We start from the raw sequence: 21,178 nt of genomic DNA, 5'->3' as shown, positions 1-21,178 counted from the left end.
GGTGTAGCTGCCATCTGGTAGTTTTATCGCCATATGGTTTTCACCTGTACCTCTAGCTAGTGCTCTGTGCAATCTGGCAGCCTCCGGGGTGGAGGTTGATGCCTTCACAGAACATTCTAAAACTGTTTCTCTTGGCTTCGCGAATCGCTTTATTATAGGTGGTTAGGGCTGACAAATAGTCATCCCAATTCCCAGTACGTTTCGCAAGGTTAAAGAGTTTTCTGACCTCTTTCCGGTGACCTGAGAGGTTGGAGTTCCACCATGGGTTTCTATTCTGTCCTTTTGGTGAAGTCAGCCGACAGCTTGATGTATAGGCATTCGTTATTGCCTCATTTAGGCTGCCGACCTTCGCCTCCAATTCCACCCATCGCTTAGCCCAGAAAGGTACAAACTAGAGGGTGGAAAGTCCAAACACTTGACGAAGAACTCTTCAGACCGATGATTGAGGAGAACACGGCCAGCGCAGCAGATACGGAATGACAGGCGGAAGTTCTGGTGGGACACATCAGCAAAGCATGTGACGCCGCTATGTGCAGGAAAAAATAAGGCGCTTACAGAAAGCCTGCATACTTGTGGAACGAGCAAATTGACATCTTAAGAACGGAATGCCACAAAGCGAGACGGATTTGCCACAGGAGATGATAATCCGTGGGTTGTTGCGTACACACTGGTGATGAGGCAAATTAAAGGCGATAAAGGGTAAGCGGCAACCTGCCCCATCCTACTAAAAAAGTGTTGTGGAAACTCTCTTCCCTGCGCAAACTATAAGAACGACAGCTGCTAGTAGAACAACCTGCGGTAATGGGCGCACCGTTAGTCACTGGTGAGGAAGTATTCCAAGCGACGGAAAGGTTTGGCAATGCCAAAGCATGGATGGAATTCCAAGCAAAGTGCTAAAGGTTGCCATTAAGCACAATACCAGCCCGTTCACAGACATATTTGAGCGGTGTTTGCGAGAAGGAGTCTTCCCAAAAATCTGGAAGAAGCAAGTTGTTGCTGAAACCGAATAAACCTGCCGGGAAACCAAGCTCGTACCGACCGCTTAGCATGTTGAACACGCTTGGAAAAATACAGGAGTGACTTATTTGTGTACGACTAGAGCAACACCTATATGAAGAATCCTAGGGCCTCGCCGATAACAAATATGGATTCCGAAGATAGAGGTCAACCATCGAAGCAATTAAGAAGCTCACTGATATCACAAGCAAAGCAATGGAAGGAACTAGATGGATGTATGGCACGAAAGTATACTGCGCGGTAGTAACGTTCGATGTTAAAAATGCTTTCGACTCGACCTACTAGCCCCACATAATGAGCGCTTGGAGTGCAAGAAAACACCTCCCTATCTGCTGAGAGTTGTTTCCAACTACTTGTCAAATAGGCTCCTTCTCTACGACACCGCTGAAGGACCAAAAAGTAAGTTGTGGCGGGTGGAGTTCGACAGGGCTCCGTGTTGGGACCACTGCTGTGGAACGTACTCTACGATGGAGTTCTGTGCCTACCACTACCAAGGGAGGTACAAATCATCGGGTACGCTGACGATATCATAGTAACAGTAATGGCTAAGGAATTCAACAAAATAGAGATTCTATGCAATAATACCGCGCAAAAAATCAAAAACTGGCTCACGGCAACAAAGCCTCAACTAGCGGGCAAACAACTGATGTGGTGTTGATTACAAGCAGGAAAAATATAGAAAATGCTAGCAGTCGTTGAAGTACTTGGGCGTGATGATAGGCGCGAGGCTCAACTAAAAGACGCACATCGGAAAAGCTTGTGCATAAACGGCAAGGGTTACGGCGGCGCTAACGTGGATAATGGCCAACATTGGCGGACCAAGTCAGAGCAGGCGAGCACTCCTGGGTAAAGTGAGTCAGTCTATACTAATGTATGCTGCGCCAATCTGGGGGACAGCGCTTCTGCAGAATACATATGCCAAGACAGCGAAGTCAGTGATCTGGTTAAACGCTATCAGGGTTATCAATGCGTTCCGAACTTAAGATAATTTTCGACAAGTCAAGAAACATCGGCAGGCGAAAAGAGTTAAAGAACGGAAAGAAGAAAGACAGACTAGCTTAAACGAGTGGTAGAGATGCTGGGATGCGACGATGAAAGGAAGGTGGACGCACAGGCTAATCCGTAACGTTCAAGCGTGTGTTGAAAGGAAGCACGGCGAGACTGATTACTATATAACGCAGTTTCTGACGGGTCACGGCTGTTTTAGAGAATATCTGAACAAATACGGACACGATGATGGGACAAAGTGTTCTTTCTGCGGTAGTAGCTGTGAAAATGTGCAGCACATTTTCTTTTCCTGCCCGAAGTATGACGCCGACAGAACAGACCTAGAAAAGCTTATAAATGATCGAGTGACGCCAGAAAATATTGCGCGCCACACGATGCAATCTAGAATGGTGTGGACTAGAGTCAAAGCGTGGTCCGCTATAGTTCTTCAAGAACTAAGAAGGAAATAGTGGAAGCTCAGTACCGATAATAGAAGACGGAACGAGAGGTAGGCCCGAAAGGCGTGTGTGAAGAGCCACTTGGGAACGCTACGCCTTGCGACGTAATACCTAACGGCGGTTCTGCAAGGCTAAATACAAGCTTTAGACGTCGGAGTAAAGGGTTTAGTACGTAGGCGCGCTGTCGCGCAAGTCCTGAATTATGCGATAGCATAGTCTGGGCGTGGTCCGGAATGAGGTGTACCCTTAGCGGACAGGATGATGAATCGTACCTAACATCTTTGGAAAATTCCCCCTCCGTTGCAAAAAAAGAACATCGAACATCTCTTAAATAACTTAATGCACTAACGTTAACCACATAAGAAAGTAAATTTTCAAAAGTACTGTCCCTTCTGTCCTCAGTTGACCGCACTAACTTATACCACCAAATCTAACTGCACAGAAAGTATTCAATCAAATCTGTAGCGTAAGGACTGAGTTGCTATCGCTAAAAGATACTAGCTTGTAATTTTAATTATAAGTTTAGTTCGTTTAAATAAATAAACTTTATTTATTGAATGTACAATATTTCATTTTAGCCCCCAACCTGTGGATGCATCTTCGACAAATCAGAAGCAAATCGACATTAGTAATAAAGATTTTTTAGGAGGATTGAAAAACAGATTTCAATTTTTAAACCAAAATCTCAATTTGGAAGTCGATCCGAATGCTTTGAGAGGAAGTGCACAAATCGGTGACGATTTTAGTTATTCGTCGGACAGTGATGGCTACAGTTATAGTACTCCAATGTAAGTTTTTATTAATTTTTCAAGGAAAATGATTTAAAGTGTCTTATTTTATTTTTAGACAACAATTCGAAACGCCAATAAAAGTGCCATCACGTGAATATTTACCCGCAAAGCAGTAGTTAAGAGGACGACATTAATAAATTTAAATTGATAATGTATATTAATAGTATCATTGCCATTTCTAGTGATATTAGAATAAAACTATAAAATTTTTTGAGTAATGCTCCAAATATTAGTCCAGCGGCATCATTCATGCTGGTTTAAGCGCAACCGAGACGATTGTAACGTAATCGATGAAAAGCAAGACAAAGACGACCGATGGAGTAATGAAATCGCAATCAGAGACGTTGTCGTCTGCAGACGAATCATTCGTGTTGCCTATCGTTCGTGAAACATAATAAGGCAATAATGTAGCGTTTTTGCTGCATTTAAAATGCAATATTTAGCACTTTTGAACTTATGTTTTCGAAGAGCGTTCATGATATCGCATTTAGCAAATGTACATTTACGCGAGCTCGAAATCATATGCTTTTGCCGCGTTCCAGTCGTTTACTCGGATCCGCATCTATCACGATCAATTTGCACAGAAAAGATAATATGCTAAGAACCCTACTGAAAATGAAAAAAGCAATTTTAAGCAAAAAATTCTATACAAAAATTTTAATTGTTTTAACCATAACCGAAAATTTGTTTGGTTATATATTCGTTTGTCGGTGCTGTCAATTAAAATTGCCTTAATTAATTATGAAACAAAACAAAGAGTTCATCACAAATTGATCCAGATTTCTATCAGCATCACATCCATGTTAAATTTCGTTTATTTTTTTTACTCAAATAGTGTAAATGAAATTTCGAACGGCGATTACTGAAACACGGCTAGCAACTGTATACTCGAAAAAGCAATGATGCCACTTTTCTCATTAAACCATGTTCGAATCGTGGTATTTTTTGGTGATCACAGGGTTGCTTTTAGTATTTAGATTCTTAATGCAGAAATGGAGTTGCATTTAGGTGACGAATTTTGTATGGATAAATGTGCATTTAGGGTAGCATTTAGAGCTAAATGCGTAAGCAAAAACGTAAGCAAAAACAGCCCATAAGACTATTTTTTTACGTACACAAATCCTCACTTAATAAAGGCGCCCAGGAGCTCAATATACATACGTTAGAGTTATTTTAGTTAGAACCCCATTTACACAAATATACAGCATTATTTCAAATTATCATTACAACTAGCAGACCTGGCGAGCTTTGTCCCGCCCAAAATTAATTTTTTATTGAAACATTTGGTCCAACATTTTCACTAACAATCCACATTCATGTTTAGTTTTGTGGTCCTCAGAAGGCATATCGCTAGTTAGAGTGAAAAGTTGCTAAGTCCACTTTTTATGAAAACTCATAATTTTCATCGCATAAATGCATTGTTTCGAAAAGGGTAACGGTCCTTGTTTTATGTTTTCCGTTTATGTTCAATAAAAGGAAAATTTGCTAAGTTCAAAAAAAAACTCCGAAAATTCGACAATGCCAAAACAGTACGAAATCTTTTCATAAAGATCGAGTCCGAGGGATAAAATTTAGACCGCGTGAATTAAGGCCGCATTCTTATTTGTTCGGCGGTCTAATCTCATTTTTTTCGCCGCCTAATTTCACTTGGCAAAATGAATTATACCCTCACGGCCTAATTTCATTTTTTGATCGCAAAAAATTGGCAAAATGAATTATGCCCGCTCGGCCTAATTTCACTTTTTGATTGGCAGAATTAAATTAACAGAAATTAACAAATTAAAATTAATTTAACAGAAAGGAGAATTCTACTTATTGAGGGTTATAATCCCTATGCGCGGCCGAAGCCCGCCTACTCAGATAGGTGTTCTTTGCAAAAGGTGGCCGAAGGCTGCCTACGCAGCAAGGTTTTCTCTGCAAAAAGGTGTTCAGCCCCTCTTCTTCGGTAACACACAAAGGAGAATTCTACTAAGTGAGGATTGTAATCCCTATGCGCGGCCGAAGGCCGCCTACGCAGAAGAGTGTTCTCTGCAAAAGGTGTTCAGCCCCTCTTCTTCGGCGACATAGAAAGGCGAATTCTACCTAGTGAGCGTTATAATCCCTATGCGCGGCCGAAGGCCAGCTACGCAGAAAAGTGTTCTCTGCAAAAGGTGTTCAGTCCCTCTTCTTCGGCAACACAGAAAGGAGAATTGGACTTAGTGAGGATTATAAACCCTAAGCGCGGCCGAAGGCCGCCTACGCAGAAAGGTTTTCTATATATGTATATCAAATTAAAGGCAATAACTTGAACTTTCTAAGTAATATAAATTTCCTTAGCATTAATTATGCATTTAATTCAAAAAAGGGTTATTTATGAAAGAAATTATTTTTTTCTTTTTGGTATTTTTTGCTTATGCCCGCGCGGCCTAATTAAATTTTTGGATCGCGGCCTAATTTCACTTGGCGACATGAATAATGCCCGCACGGTCTAATTTCATTTTTGGTTTGCGGCCTAATTTCATTTGGATCTCGGTCTTAATACACGCGACCTTAACTCACGGATCCATCGAATCCCTCTGATTCGTATGGAGTTTTACTTTGATTTAAACAGGCAAAATGTTGTATTCAAAGTTTTGCGAAATAGATACTTGAAAAAAATTGCCATAAAAAGTTTTTTCCTCTCCTGTACAATTTTTAAATTGGGACTTAGCAACTTTTCACTCTAAGCTAGCGATATCCTCCATCGCCGTCTCAAATAACTTAATGAAAGCATGCCCGTGAATAAGTTCTTGCGGCAACAATGATCCAGTTCGGTGGTGAATCGTCCTTGAATCTGCGTAGTACAGTTGGTGGCAATTTCAATATGGAGAAGTGTCATTCGTTCTCACAAATCCATTATATAAGGACTTATTTCAGACGCTGGGATGTAATGATGAGCAGTTGCGCTACCACTCCGAAGGGCCTGGGTTCAGGCCCAGGTCCAAGCCACATCCCAAAAATATAAAAAAAAAAAATTTTTTTTAACAGTGGTCGCCCATCGGTAGGCAATGGCAAAGCTCCGAGTGTATTTCTGCCATGAAAAACAGCTTCTCATTAAAATACAATCGACTTCGGAATCGGCGTAAAACTGTAGGTCCGTCCCCTTTGCGTGGCAACATCAAGCCGCACGCCACAAATCGGAAGAGAAGCGCGGACAAAAACTTGCACTTTGTGTAAGCGCCAATCTATTATTTCTATTATTATTATTACTAGTAATAATCCCCGAAAATCGGGGTGCTCCGTGGTCTAAAAAATCTGCATATTTCTTTATTCTAAAAACAACATGCATTGCTTTTGGTAGTTAACTTTAACTTGGTATTTGGGCAAGATACCCTACTCAATACCCATGCGTTAAGAAATCCTCTTGCTAGGGTCTGACCTTGAGACTTATTTATTGTTATCGCGAACGCTACAATAATTTTGAACTGGCGGCACTTAAATACAAAAGCAAATGCTGATTCGCTGGGCTGTTAATTTATATGGGATAATATAATTCGAATCACATGTTTGAAGTCCATTAACTAATTTTTTATATGTACATATTTGTATTGCGGCATCCCAACAATTACATTGTAATTCTTTAACTATTAGGCGATACCATTAACTAACCCTTCATATGTACATATTTAAGTTGTGGATTAGCATCACAACTGCAATAACTTTTAGTATCAAGTCATGAGGTGCAACTCCCCTACTTCTACTTGCTCCTGTGGATATTCAGAAACGACAGTAGATATCGACCCCAATTCTACTCCGGACAACATTTTAATCATTTCTTTATTAACTATCGTAAATACTGTGCTTATTTTGTGGACGCGAAATGGATCGATCCTTCAAGTAATAATAATAATAATATTACACCAGGCTGAGGTTAAAATACCCAATCGGCTAAATCTCGAAAAATAATCTCTTGTGGCACTAATCTTAATTTTTGAGTCTGGGGAGAGTTCTCGCCATTCTGTAACCCACAAGAAAAAACTTAAATAACAAGGTTCACTGAAACGCACATTTTCGAGAGCTTAAAATACTTTACTGTTCCGTCATATCGCCCACCAGGATTATTTTAAGTTTTCCAGCATTTTAAAACCATACAAAATTGAAAATAAAGAAATGAAATTGTTCAAAATTGGTGAAAATGAGAATGTGTGCGTGAGATCCAGTTTTACGTTTTAAAATTGCTCAATGGAAAATTTTCAAAATCTTTCCGAGCAAATATGTACATCGAATGATTCTTAAATCTGAAATGTTTGTGCAAAGTTTCAGATCCAGAACCTTAATTTGAAAGTAAATTGTCTCTGTACGATTAAAAATATATAGATACATATTTGTATTTCAGAAAAAAACATGGAAATAAACCATGTAAGATTTATATATGGGTATTTGTACAGAGGCAAAACCAACATTTTTGGTTTGCAGATCTTCCGCTGTATCACATTCGCACGAACATAGCAATGCTTTGCTCGATATGAAACAAAACAGGGGCGAAAACGAATAAATGGAACACAACAATGCTCAAACCAAAATAAAGGGCACAGCTCTGCAGCGATGTTGTTGTTGATACTGTTATGAATGTATGGATATGCAACAAAGTTGTGTATGTTTATATGTACAGAGCCAAAGAGAACATTTTCTTTGCAGATCTTCCGCTGTATCGCTGCCTTCATGCACACGAGCGTAGCAATGCTTTGTACAATATGAAACAAAAACAGAACCATTTTTCCTTCTATTATGTCCCGCTGAGACGCTGCCTGTCGAAATGGGCGTAGCAATGCTTTACTCAATGTAGAAATTTTTAAATCTTTCGACCCAAATAATTCGAAAATGGTTCAATGAATCTTAAATCTAAAAAGTTTGTGCAAAGTTTCAGATCGAGCACTTTAATTTGATGTATAACTTGTCACTGCACGACTTGCAGATCGCTGGGAATAAGCGCCTTGTTTCAGAATAATATATATATTATTATTATTATTATTTCAAACGAAATACCTTACAAATCTGGTGGTTGGCTTTGATGCCTGGTGTCTCCGAATGACTTTATAATTACCCGACTCCGGCGCCACCTTGCAGCTCCTTTTTTGCAATAGCATTGCCCCTACCGTTACCAAAATATATCTCGAATATGAGCTAAATCGGATAATGAATACGATTTTTAGTAATAACTCGACTCCAGCGCCACCTGGCGTTTTAAGTTGCGAGTCCAAATTATACAGGCACCCATTTGAACACATAAAAAAAGTTCATTAAAGTCGTTTCGCTCGTTTACAGGCTAACCTAATATTTGCGGGTTGCGTTTTGGTACGCACGTCGTCGCATTTGTTTTTTTGCGTCACCCGAAAATGGCTAGCGTGCGTTTGCATTTGATTTCATTGAACGAATCGTCAAATCAAAATGTCACGTAGAACAAAAATTGGAAATTGAGTTAGTTTCATACGTACGCCGTTCAATTTCGGTTGGTCCCATACAAGTTGTATGTGCCTTACGCTAGGCGCACATTGCATCCGATGGGCCGACCGATTTCGACCGAACAATTTGACCGTCCGAACTGATGCGCACACTTAACCAGATTATTTGCCGACCGTATTTGTACACACAAATCTAGTTTTCATTACAATTTTGTAAGCAGTGAAATATTTTGATACATTTGAATTGACATACTCTAAACATGTGACTTTATATGTAATTTTTTGTTTTTGCACCCAATAAGTTAATTTTTCGCAGTCCATTTTGGTACTTTTCACCTGACATCGGACGAGAAAAACAAACATGTTTGAATTTATCGTCACTGTCGGACGTGAACGGCCGATGTCGGTCCGGTTATCGGTTTATGTGTGAGAGCGCTCATATAATCACAAGTGTTTATTCATATCGCCCGCATATAGCCGATATCGGCCGAGCGTAAGGGTGCCCGTCGAAAAGACTTTTTTTTTGGAAATTTCAAGACCCTACCCCTTATTTTATTCGTTTTTATGAGAAATATTGTTGCCTATTTTTATTCATTTTTTAAAGATCATTTAGAGGTCGCGAACTGTCGATTAAGGTTAGAAACAACGACTTTCTAGATTTAGGGCCTGTTTCTCAATGTCTGGTTATCACTAATCTCCGGTCAAACATCCTTATCGACGTTACTGACACCGTGCATATAAAACTGTGTCGGTAACGTCGGCAACAATGTTTAACTGGGGATTAGTGTTAACCAGAGTTGGTGAAAACGGCCCTTAGAGTTTTTGAATGACTATTTTTGATTCGATTTCGAAGATCGAATGTGATATATAGGCCTTTAAATGGTATATAATAGTCTATTGTCGGGCTTGGCTTGTTGGGATTTTTTATAGGGTAAATAAAAAAACCTTTCTCTTAATTTAAAAAATTTTGAGCATCGATAATTTCTACAATTTCAAAATATGTGGTACTATCAAAAATTAGCTCATATATTGCAATCACATAAAAATTGTCTAAGTTTGGCGGCTTAAAATTTATTTGTGTGTATGTGCCGGAATTTCAGATTTTTTGAGCAGTGTGGCCAAGGAATTCATCAATACTAATTAAAAAATTTATACATACAATCGGTCTTTAGCAAAAAAGTGGGTTTTCAAGTAAATTTAGGAAAATGGGGGTGGCATCGCTCACTTATATTATATAAGTGTATCTCAATATCTACTCGACCCATCTCAACCAAATTTAATGAACACATTGCGCGTAGGCTTCTTAAACGCCATATTGAAATCGGACAAAAACCAGGGGTCCACCAACGTAACCGTAATTTATAAAAACTCAAAGCTAGCTAAATTTTAGGCGAAGTAGGTTTTGTTGGATTTCAAGACGGTGTTTAAGGAGGCTAAGCAAAATGTGTACACCAAATTTGGTCGAGATCGGTCAAGTAGTTTTTGAGATACGCATATATCATATAAGTGGGCTGTGCCACCCCCATTTTCCTAAAATTTCTTGAAAAACCCCTTTTTGCTAAAGAGCGATTGTATATATCAATTTTAAATAAATATTGATGAACTCCTTAGCTCTAGGATTATTTGCATAGAATCCCGGGATTTTCGGGATTTATAATTTACACTGGTGGCAATAATAGAAACGCTTTATGCTGAACAGTTTTGGCTATATTTCTTTTGTTTATTTAATATTTAACATTTTTTTATAAATGTGTAGTTCAATATAGTTATAACAACTTGAAGCAAGCAATTTTGCACAAAAAAATTAATATATTCGCCAAACCAAGGGCCAAATATAGTAAAATTGCGTTCTTAATTTTTCTCTCTGACGTCAGGATTTTTTAAAAGAGCTTTGAAATTTTAAAGATATGAGTAATTAAAAAAATTATTTAAAAATTTCAGTGAATATACTTAAAAAACCAGTATGGGTATCAAATGAAGAAGATTCTGTAGAGTTAAAACACATTACATCTTTTGGTGCCCTTTTATAATTTTATCCTCGAATATCCTTGAAATGTTTCAATTCTTATTTAAAAAAAAATATGTGTTAAGGACTAACTTTATTAGGTTAACAAAATAAAATAGATTAAAGGGGCATTTTCAATTCCTATTCGTCCTTGTGAACCCAAAAAAATTATTTCATTTGGTGCCCATACACACCATATCTTTGAAATTATAACGAGCCCTAACCGCCAAAATAACGTAAGTGACATTTTTTTCAAAATTTTCGTTTTGATGCCAAAATGCTTCTAGATGCTCTAGGAATATTTCTGCAACCAAAAGAAAATTTTGAAAAAAATGTCACTTACGTTATTTGGGCGGTTAGGGCTCGATAAAGTCTATTTAAAAAAACCATGACGTCAGAGGAATGCCCATTTATATGCAGTTAATTATGTGGAATATGAGGTAGACTTTTTAAAAAAAAATAAAATTTTGGATAAACAAAAGGAATATAGACAAAACAGGTCGAATTAAGGCGCTTCTTTTATTCCTGCCACCAGTATTATGAACTTATTTCAACCAGAAAATAAATTTTTTTATTTAATTTTTTTTTGCATCTAGATTTTTTCGACATACCTTCAATTACTTTATCAGATATGTACACACCAAAGTATTATTTATTTATTTATTTGGTCTACAGAAAAATGTTTTCTTACAGACAAATGAGAATAAAACATTTTGATATTTAAATATGTGTAATATATTACCGAGTAGACTAATTATACATATTGATTTTTAATAATAATAACAATAATATAAAATAACAGGTTTGGTAGCTGGCAAGGCCTAGTCTCAAGTCTACTTTTGTGTGCAGCGGGCGGAAAGCTCTAGTTTCCACTCCGCGCTATGGACAAGCTGTTGACCTTGGTCGAAAAAGCCGAGTTTCCGATCCATGTTCCCGAAGTCATTACTTTGTATGTGTGGCAGGCGGAAAGGTTAGGTCTCCGCTCCGCGCTGTGGACAAGCTGTTGATCAAGGTCGGAAAGAACGAGTTTCCGATCCATGTTCCCGAAGTCATTACTATAAATGTGTAGCAGGTGGAAAGCTCTAGTTTCCACTCCGCGCTGTGGACAAGCTGTTGATTATGGTCGGAAAGCCCGAGTTTCGCGAAAATATACGAAGCCGATTACAATTGTACCAAGCAGTCATAAGTATTGTGTAATTTATAGTCCCCAGTTAAAGATATTAATTTATTTAGTTACAAAAAAGCGATTCAGATATGTCGAAGCAATCATAATGTTTGTTAAATGTTGGCATAAACACCGTAAAGCATTATGCATTTCAAAGTTTAATTTACAAATACTCAACACAACCGTGGCGCAGTCGGGAAAGTGTGCGAGTCAACCACGTTTACCTCATAAACTGAACAGAAATATAGTTCACCAGCTGAACGAATAATAAATGTCCCCACCAAAAAGTTAACCATCTCAAATTGAACTTAACCACATCACTCACTATTGCTGTCCACACTGCGGTTTGAGGTTTATAAAGCAGTACAAATGTAGAGAACAGTGTTCGGACCTCAAAAACTCGATTCTGGACTAAAAATCTGAGCAAAATCAAATTTTCCATACTAGACTGAATTTTTTATTTTCGTTTCTGACATTAATTGTTTGACTTAAATATTTTCTATTCATGCGAAAATAAGAACACGAGGCAATGTAAACATAATATGTTACATATTTAGGTAATATTTAGCATTTTCTATAAAGTAGAACGGTGCTAACACTTAATTTTTTAAAGATATAAATTGTATTCTACATATATTTTTTAACAACTTAAGTATAGTTCTGCATCCGCCAATTTCTACAGCCATACATCAAAAAATAACGAAGTTACTTTATTGACGCAGGGCCTGTTCGAGGCACGTAATAAAAGCGGCATTACTGCCGTACTGATGAAAAATGGCAAAATTGTTGCAACTGCCCAACTGATAATACATTGCTAGAAATTCACCCAAAACGCGATACTTTAATAATTCGCGCAACACTGCGGTTGTGATTGCAACTCGAACAAGCCCGCATTGCTATGAAAGAGTTACTTTTTAACAGTGCTAACAGGCTAACTTTAAATTTTTTTACTGAAACCGGTGGTGAACACTCAAAAAACGGCCCCATGAGTGGCATGACATGAATGAAAAAAAACGGAATAGATTTGAAGTCAAGCGGAGTAGAGGAGTCGATTTCAAATTTTTCAAAAACCGGAGTAAATCTAATCTGATCTTAGTAAAGTCCAAACACTAGTAAGGAACGAATTTTTTACACTTTAACCCTAATGACCCACAGATGGCGGGAAAACACAGGGTTGTATCAGACTTTCGACGTGGTTTCGATTTGGTTAGCTTTTAACCATCTCAGTTAAATGGTTAAGTGCTGTCATTTTTATATGGCGAAACTACGCTAATGAAGTGGGTTATCGGGATAACCAACTCAAGAGCCATAACTACGTGGTTAGCTCCGGTGGGGACATGGTATAAGGTGCAATGTAAGGGTTTACTTGTTGTTTATTCAAAATCTCAAGTAAGGTTTTCTTAATGGTAGAAAGTGAGTCGGAGGTGTCAAAATAATCGTAATGGTTATTAAAGTCCTGGCATAGGCAACGAAAAGCATCATAAATTTCAAAATTTGTTCTACAAATAGTTAGCTTAATGGGCTTGTAATGTCTAGAAGGTCTAGAAGGAATACAAAACGTGATCTGCTTCCGTAGAAAGGGACTATTGACCAACCCGTTCAAGATCTTAATCATGAACAAGACCCCGAGCATCTCTCTACGGCTGTGAAGCGTTGGGAAAAATTTATGAGTTTCAAGCGGCTTCTGTACGGTGGGAGATTTAATGTCGAATCCCAAGGCAAATTGTTGAATGCGAATAATAAGAATTGTTTCTGTACCGACTCTAGTCTGCCAGAATACGTTTGATATCTAGGGTTCCATACGACGGACCCGTATTCTAAGATCGGCCTGACTAGGGAGGAGAAGAGAGCTTTCGTGACATAAGGATCTCTGAATTCTTTAGCCCAACGTTTGATGAAAGCCAAGATGCCATTGGCTCTAATAACACAAGAGTTTACATGGGACTTGAATTCAAGCTTAGGGTCCATGGTTACGCCTAGATCGATGAAATTAGTAACCTGATCAACACTATGTTCACAAATGCGGTAGCTATATGATTGAAAGGGTCTTTTTCAAGTTAAGTGACACAGAATTTACTTCGCACCACTTAGACACATTACTAAGGTCCGCCTGTAATTCTTCCCTGTCTCCTGGAGCACCAATGAACTTAAATAACTTAACGTCGTCTGCGTACACTAAGCAATTCGAATACTTCAAAATATTTGGAAGATCGTTGATGAATAAAAGAAACAGAAGGGGGCCAAGGTGGCTATCTTGATGTACACCTGACGTCACATGAATTACCCGAGATGAACATTTTTTAAAGATAACCCTCTGATTTCTGCCAATAAAATAAGAAGAAAGCCAGCGCAGCGATTGAGGAACACCAATTTTATCAAGTTTGTATATTAGAGTTGAATGAGATACTTTATCAAATGCCTTGCTGAAATCAGTATAAATGACGTCAGTTCGATAGTTACTTTTGAAACCATTGTTTACATTTGTAGAGAATTCAAGAAGGTTTGATACAGTTGATTTGCCTTTACAAAAGCCGTGTTGTGATACATCGATAACAGTCGTTATGGAATAAGATAGTTCTTCCGTAACGATCTCTTCAAATACTTTAGGAATGGCACACAACTTAGCGATTCCCCCATAATTCGCAATATTCGACCTGCTTCCATTTTTATACAGCGGCAGGATATACGACTCCTTCCACAAAGAGGGGAAAACTCCTTGTTTTAGAGAAGCATTGAAGATGTTTGTTAATGGTATAGAATCTGCAACTTATTGACACAGAGGAACCATCAGCTTAAAAATTTATATTATGAACATGTCAGCGAATTGGGATACGAGGTCAATGTGAGTGAAGATACTAGAAGTTTCTTCATTTGGCTCGACAGAATAGTTCGATTCAAAATAATTTGCAAACATATCAGCAATCATATTATCGTCACTAGAAATAACATCATTTAATTTCAGTGTTGAGAAAACCCCATTTATTTTACGTTTTGAGTTAACAAAATGATAAAATGGCTTGGGATTAGAAACAATGTTAATGCGAATTTTATTAATGTAACTCCTGTAACATTTTCTGTTTAAGGCATTGTATTTATGACGAAGGATGGAGTACGCGACGTAGTGAGAAGACAGGCCTTTTTTTGTAAAGTTTTAATGATTTAATATTTTTGATTTTTTAAATGCTTTAGCTCCGAGTTAAACCACAACGAGCTACGAGGTCCGGTATTTTCTTTAACAAGAGGAATGAGTTTTCTGAATATAGTATTCAAGATTTTACTAAAGAGTAAGTCACTGTTCTCTACATCCCCATCGTACTCAGGCCAGATTATTTCAGATATAGCTATTTTAAGCTTGTCGTAGTTAGCGTTTTTGAAAGAATATCGCCGACCTTTTGGCTTTCTAGTTTCAGGATAATAACATGAATCGTAGGATGGTGCTAAGGACAACTCAAGTGGTGAGTGATAACGGTCTATAGGTGTAACTAAAGGATCGCCGCGTATTATAGTGCATTTAGCAGTATCATCAATAAACGCTAAATCAAGACATTTACCTAAGTTGTTGATAACTGAATTAATCTGATATAGACCAAGATCTGGAAAGCTGGTTAAGAAATTGGTTAACTACATCCCGAGAATGATTTGGCACCAGAATTCCATCTACCGAATCCCAGGAAACACACGCTATATTGAAATCACCCAACACAACAATCGAATCGGAGGGCTTGACCATGGCTAATAAAGAGAGCAACAATGAAGAATGTTTAAAGTAAACTGAAGAGTTAGAGTTAGGTGGAATATAAATTGCAACAAGAAAAACACTACTTGAAGGGCACCGTATTCTAACACAGAGGAATTCAACATAATCTGAACCAGTGAACTCAACTTTTTCAGAGTAAAAGTCAGTCTGAACAACTATTAAAACACCCCCGCCTTTTCTATCCAAGCGATAATTTCTAAATATTTCATACTTATTACACAATATTTCAGTATTAAACACATTCGTTTTAGCCAAGTTTCAAAAATTTAAGTAAGCTCTTATTTTATAGCTAACATTGAAAATGAAGGAATCTGTTTTGTCCTGAGGGAATTGCAATTCTGTTGAGCAATTTTGAGGACCAAGAACGGAGACGGTTAATGAACTTTTTATTTGTAATTGTTACAGGAAAATTTATCGTGTATAAAGTTATTATTATATGTCTTCGTAAAATTGACTACATATGTGTTGACAAATACGATTCCGAGTGCCTTATACCATAATGCTGCTGGATCAAGTCTCGATGTTCTCATGCGCGTAGGCTGTAAATCTGTAAGTTGTATGGGAATCATTCGTATCCCTGACGAGTTAATGAAGTTTCTTTATGCTTATGCTTATTTCGTTACATGGTTGAGTTGTGCTGTGGGAGTCAATTTCGGGGTGTCGATGGATTCGGTCTGAAATATCCGACCCGGGAGTCGTTCAGGAAAAGCAACAATGAACTATTAATATAAATCGTTGTAAACAAAAGACTTGAATTATTATTTAACGTAACAGTACAAAAAACCATGCAATATATATGTAGTACATACCTCAATTTATACAGGTTTGTATCATAAAATGTATATCCCTAATATTTTGCTGATTTTTTTTGCAATATTCAGAATATTTTTCATGGTATTTTTTTTTTGTTAATTTAAAAAAATATATATGTATGTGCAATTTTGAAGTTGCGAAAACATCCCATCGACATTTTATATTTTTTTTTTGCTACAAAAAAATTCGTTATAAGGAAGAAAATGCCCAACATCGTCAGTAAAAAAAATTCAAAAATCAAGGGAGTTTTTAGCAACTTTAAAATTGCACTTTATTGTATTAAATTGAATGGGCTATAAAACTGCATAATGGAATTTTTTGTAAAAATTATGATTAAAAAGTTTGATATTTTTATGATAATTTGGTGAACTTAAACCAACTTTCTCTAAAGTGTGAAATTTTGATTTACATGATTTTTGTTGTAAAATGAGCTATATATTTTTTTAATTAACAAAAAAATACCATGAAAAATATTTTGGATATTGCAAAAAAAATCGATGCAAAATATTTTTGTAAGTGACTGTATTTGGTACAGCAGTAACAGCCTATATAACTATATAAAATTTTTTTAATCACGGTTTGAGATCAATTTAAATATTATCAGTATATTTAAGTAATAATAAAAAAGTTAACACATTTAAGTAAACAATAAATATATAAATGCATCACCTATTCCATTTCGAGCGAAGCAAAATTATTCCTTCTTTTGATGGTAATGCGATATTGAAGAAATTATAGCATTAAGGGTTGCAAAAAATTCTTAATTTGCCCTTGAGAGGGGATATTTGTGATAAAAATTTAATTGGCTAACAAAAAAATTGTTTCCAGCAATCCCGGGATTTAAATCGACTAATCCCGGGATATTAGGGACTTAAAAAAGACCGGGATCCCTAGCTGCTTGGTTGTCGTTGAATATAGTGATTTTTTCGGTGCTCACTCCCATATCAGAGAGCAGTTGTCATAGATTGATGGCTTCTTTTGATGTTTCTGTCAGCGCCATGTATTCGGCTTCAGCTGTAGAAAGTGCAATCGTCCGTTGCTTCCTCGATTCCCAGGTGACCACGGCTCCACCATATTTGAAACAATATCCAGTATATGACATGCGATCAACTTCGCAGCTGGGCCAATCTGTATCCGAGAATCCTTGTAAAGCCTTGTTGTGTTTTTTGTACGTCAGACATAGATTTTTAGTACCTTTTAAATAACGTAGTACTCTCTTGGCGCATTTGAAATGTTCGTCATCGTAGTTTTTGTTGAGTTGGTTAAGGTAGGATGTAGCGTACATAATGTCCGGTCTGGTAGCGATCGCTAGGTACATTAATGACCCGATTAGGTTTTGGTATGGTAGTTCCGTTTTAATGCGTTTTTTTGCAACTTTAGCCCTTGAATGATAGGCGTTTTTGCTGTTTTGCAATCTTCCATATTGAATTTTTTAAGTAAATTTTCTATATAATGTTTCTGACTTACTAATATTTCATTGTTTTTGTATTCAAAGTTAACACCTAGGCAATATTTTAATGTACCTAAGTCTTTCATTTCAAACTTATTCATGAGAGTTTCTTTTATTCTTTTCATATGATTCTCATTTGAATAAGCAATTATTATTAGGTCGTCAACATATAATGTCAAAATGACTTTATCTCCCCCTTTCGCAAGCTTGTAAACGCAGGGGTCAGCATTTCACGACGTGAAACCAATTTCTTTTAATGTATTGTTGAGTTTGTAAAACAATTCTCTTCCGGATTGCTTTAATCCATATATTGCTTTTAGTAATTTGTATATTTTCTTTTTTCCAGGTTTTTGCAGGTTTTGCAACATAGTCCGAGCTTTATTGTATACGGTTTTATCTTCGTTGATACTTTCTTCAGCCATGATATCATGTAAATATTTCTCCAAATTTTTTGGTATTTCCATTTGTATGTCCTCTTTTAGTTCGCCGTTGAGGAATGCTGTTTTCACGTCTAACTGAATGATTTTTAAATCATGCTCGACTGCCATGGCTAAAATGGATCTAAGTGATTTTAATTTTGTTACCGGAGCGAATGTCTCATTATAATCTACGCCATATACTTGAGTAAATCCACGAGCAACTAATCTTGCCTTCTTTTTGTCTATTTGTCAGTCAGAACCGATTTTTTCTTTCAAAACCATTTTGCAAGATATGATGTTTTTACTTTCGTTGCCCTTTTCTATTATTTTCCAGGTATCATTTTGTAGATGAGCTTTAATTTCTTCTTTTATAGGTTGCTCCCACTCTATGGAGTTTTCGTCGTAATTATCGCTTGCGCACAGGTGTGACCGCTGGGGAGGGCGTCTGCTTCTTTGCGGCTTTGAATCATCTTGTTCTGTCTCGGTGGATATTTGATGTTCTCCCTCTGGTTCGCTAACTCCCGTCTCGTTTGAACTTGTATTTACGTTATCTTTTTGCTGAGAAGAAACTTGAGAAGGGATGTCAGCACAGTGTTCCTGTTTTTTGCTTCAAAGTGAATATGATCTACATTACTTGTAGTTTTTACTTCAACATTTGCATATTAATTTTTTGTAGAATTTTTTTCGTTGTAAATTTTAGTATCTTTAGTATTTTATATCCCTTGTAATTTATGTGTCATAGGTAGCCAAATCCGATATGCTTAACTTGTCTCTGAGTAGCCTAAGAAAATTCCTTCATCGACGCTGTTGGAAATTTTTTTGGCCCTTATTTAGTGCATAATCTTTGGCTCCAAACCAATGCATGTGCCTAACGGATGGTACACGGCCAACCCATAATTCAAATGGAGTTTTATAATTTGCAATTTTTGACGGGGTTCTATTTGTTACGTAGTTCGCATTTAGTATAGCTTCAGCCCAGAAACTTTCAGGTAATTTGGATTGAATTAACATGCAACGGGCGTCATCCAATAAGGTTCTATTTTTTCTTTCAGATGTACCATTTTGTTGTGGCGTGTATGGGGAATTTTTAGCTGGTTTTCACTTTTGACTTGCATGTGAACATAGCCTCATCTTCAGACTTTTGACTAACCACTCTTGCCTCAGACTCTTCTAAAATTTTTACTTTAAGTTCTTCGGGTGGGGGCAGTGAGTCCCTTTATTCGATTGCAATTCGGAAACTATCAAATGCGGTAGGAAGATTGTAGAACATCATAATGCTCAGAAGATCGTTGTGAATTTTGATTTCCATATTTGCAAGTTTATCCCCGGTGTCCATGAAATCATTTAGGTGCTCTCTCATAGAAACATGTTCTGCTGTGCTAGCCTTTTTTAGTATGAGCTTCTTAGAAGTGTGGCTTTACTAGCTGGTCCTTTACTTTCGTAGATCTTCGCTAATAAGTCCCATAACTCTTTGGATGTGGTGGCGTTTTTTACCTGCCGCAGCTCCGATGGCGAGATTATAAGCAGCAAGTCTCATCGCGCAAGTAAGTCTTGTTTGTTCGTCGAACAGGTCAATCGCTGCCTGGTTACCCTCACGTTTTTGCGTGACGGAAACGTATTTCCACAGTCCATTTTTTATGAGAACAGCTTGTGCTTGTACCTTCCACGTGTCATAGTTATCCTTTTTCAAAGGCTCAATAGAGTAAATACTGGCTTTGGGCATGGTCAATACACGAGGAGAAAATGGGTGGACCTCGTGGTAGTCAACTGTTTTTCCTTTTTTTACTGTCGGTCGGGGCCTGGGCCCATAACCTGTTAAAAAGCGAAGCTTGTTGACCGGGGCGACAAAGAAGAAACGTTGAGGATGAAGTTTAATGAAAACTTTATGTTTTATTTAATTTAGTTTAATTTGTTCACAAGAGAAAAATGTAATACCGGTTTGTCTAATAAAAAGGTTACTACTTATGTATAGGTTCTATTCGCTAAAAACGTATGTGCATATACATATGTGTTTGACATAAGTACGATGTTGCCAGAGTGGGTCTTTTCTAACATTTTCTTTCCGAGCTCGAGGTTTAAACTCAAGCTCTCGAACTAAAACACCATTGGGCCAGAATGAACCATTAACAATGTTTTGAAAATGGTCGGCGGAAATATAAATTTTGAAGGAAGATATGCTTCTTTCGTATGAAAAATTAAATTTTCTAATAGCTATGTACCGGGGGTTAAGCTTCGATGTTATATAAGACTTAACATCTTCTACCGAAGTTTCACTAGAAAAACGCGAAACAAACACAGATTTATTCGCGGGAACTACTATTAATTCTTTGGGTGCCGGAGAAGGTCCACTTTGAGATTTAAGTTTAGACGCAGCTGTCATTTTTGCTACCGCCCTTGTAGTGACACCTGAGGAAGATGCAGCTTGAGATAACTCAGAGGAGAATTAAAATTTATTAATTTCTTATTTAAGCTGGGAGTAGGCAAAGAATCAGTTGGCGGAGTGTCAATGTCTAAAGCAATGGGATTAGGAACAATGCTGTCGACCCCATGCTTCCGCTTTTTTGAAGCTTGTTTAAGCTTGGGTGATAGAGAGGTTGAAGATTCAATGCACTTAAAGTCTTTAAATGCATCTTCATAACGCTTAAACTTTTCGATTAGAAGTTTTAACTCCTGGAAGCCACTTCTGGCGCTCCTAAACATTTTACAAAGGTCAACTTCGGTTGATCTGCACTTAGGGCAAGACCAACGAACACCTTTGTTGTCGGTTATGATATCAGCTACCCTACCATTGAGACAACCAACACGCAACGCAACGCTCTAAGTCGTTTTTAATGTTGCATTTTTCAAAAGAGCAGGATGAATATATTGAAACGCGAAGTAGTGACTATTTGTATGT

General features: G+C 37.4%; 1 protein-coding gene across 1 annotated transcript in view; it reads left to right on the top strand.

Annotated features, from left to right (window-relative positions):
• LOC108363639 (uncharacterized) overlaps positions 1 to 3,475 on the top strand; it is a gene marked incomplete at its 5' end in the record, with an annotated part of 71,374 nt that extends 67,899 nt beyond the window's left edge. The window contains 2 exons of the mRNA XM_017617063.1: positions 3,041 to 3,250; positions 3,309 to 3,475. Coding sequence (XP_017472552.1) covers positions 3,041 to 3,250; positions 3,309 to 3,369 — 271 coding nt within the window. The remainder of the gene's footprint in view (positions 1 to 3,040; positions 3,251 to 3,308) is intronic.
• Positions 3,476 to 21,178: the final 17,703 nt, after the last annotated feature.

This window comes from Rhagoletis zephyria, unplaced genomic scaffold, assembly GCF_001687245.7.
Source record: "Rhagoletis zephyria isolate East Lansing unplaced genomic scaffold, Rhagoletis_zephyria_1.1 Rzeph_scaffold_01322, whole genome shotgun sequence".
Classification (NCBI taxonomy): Eukaryota; Metazoa; Arthropoda; class Insecta; order Diptera; family Tephritidae; genus Rhagoletis; species Rhagoletis zephyria.
This window is presented reverse-complemented; position numbering and strand designations above follow the sequence as displayed.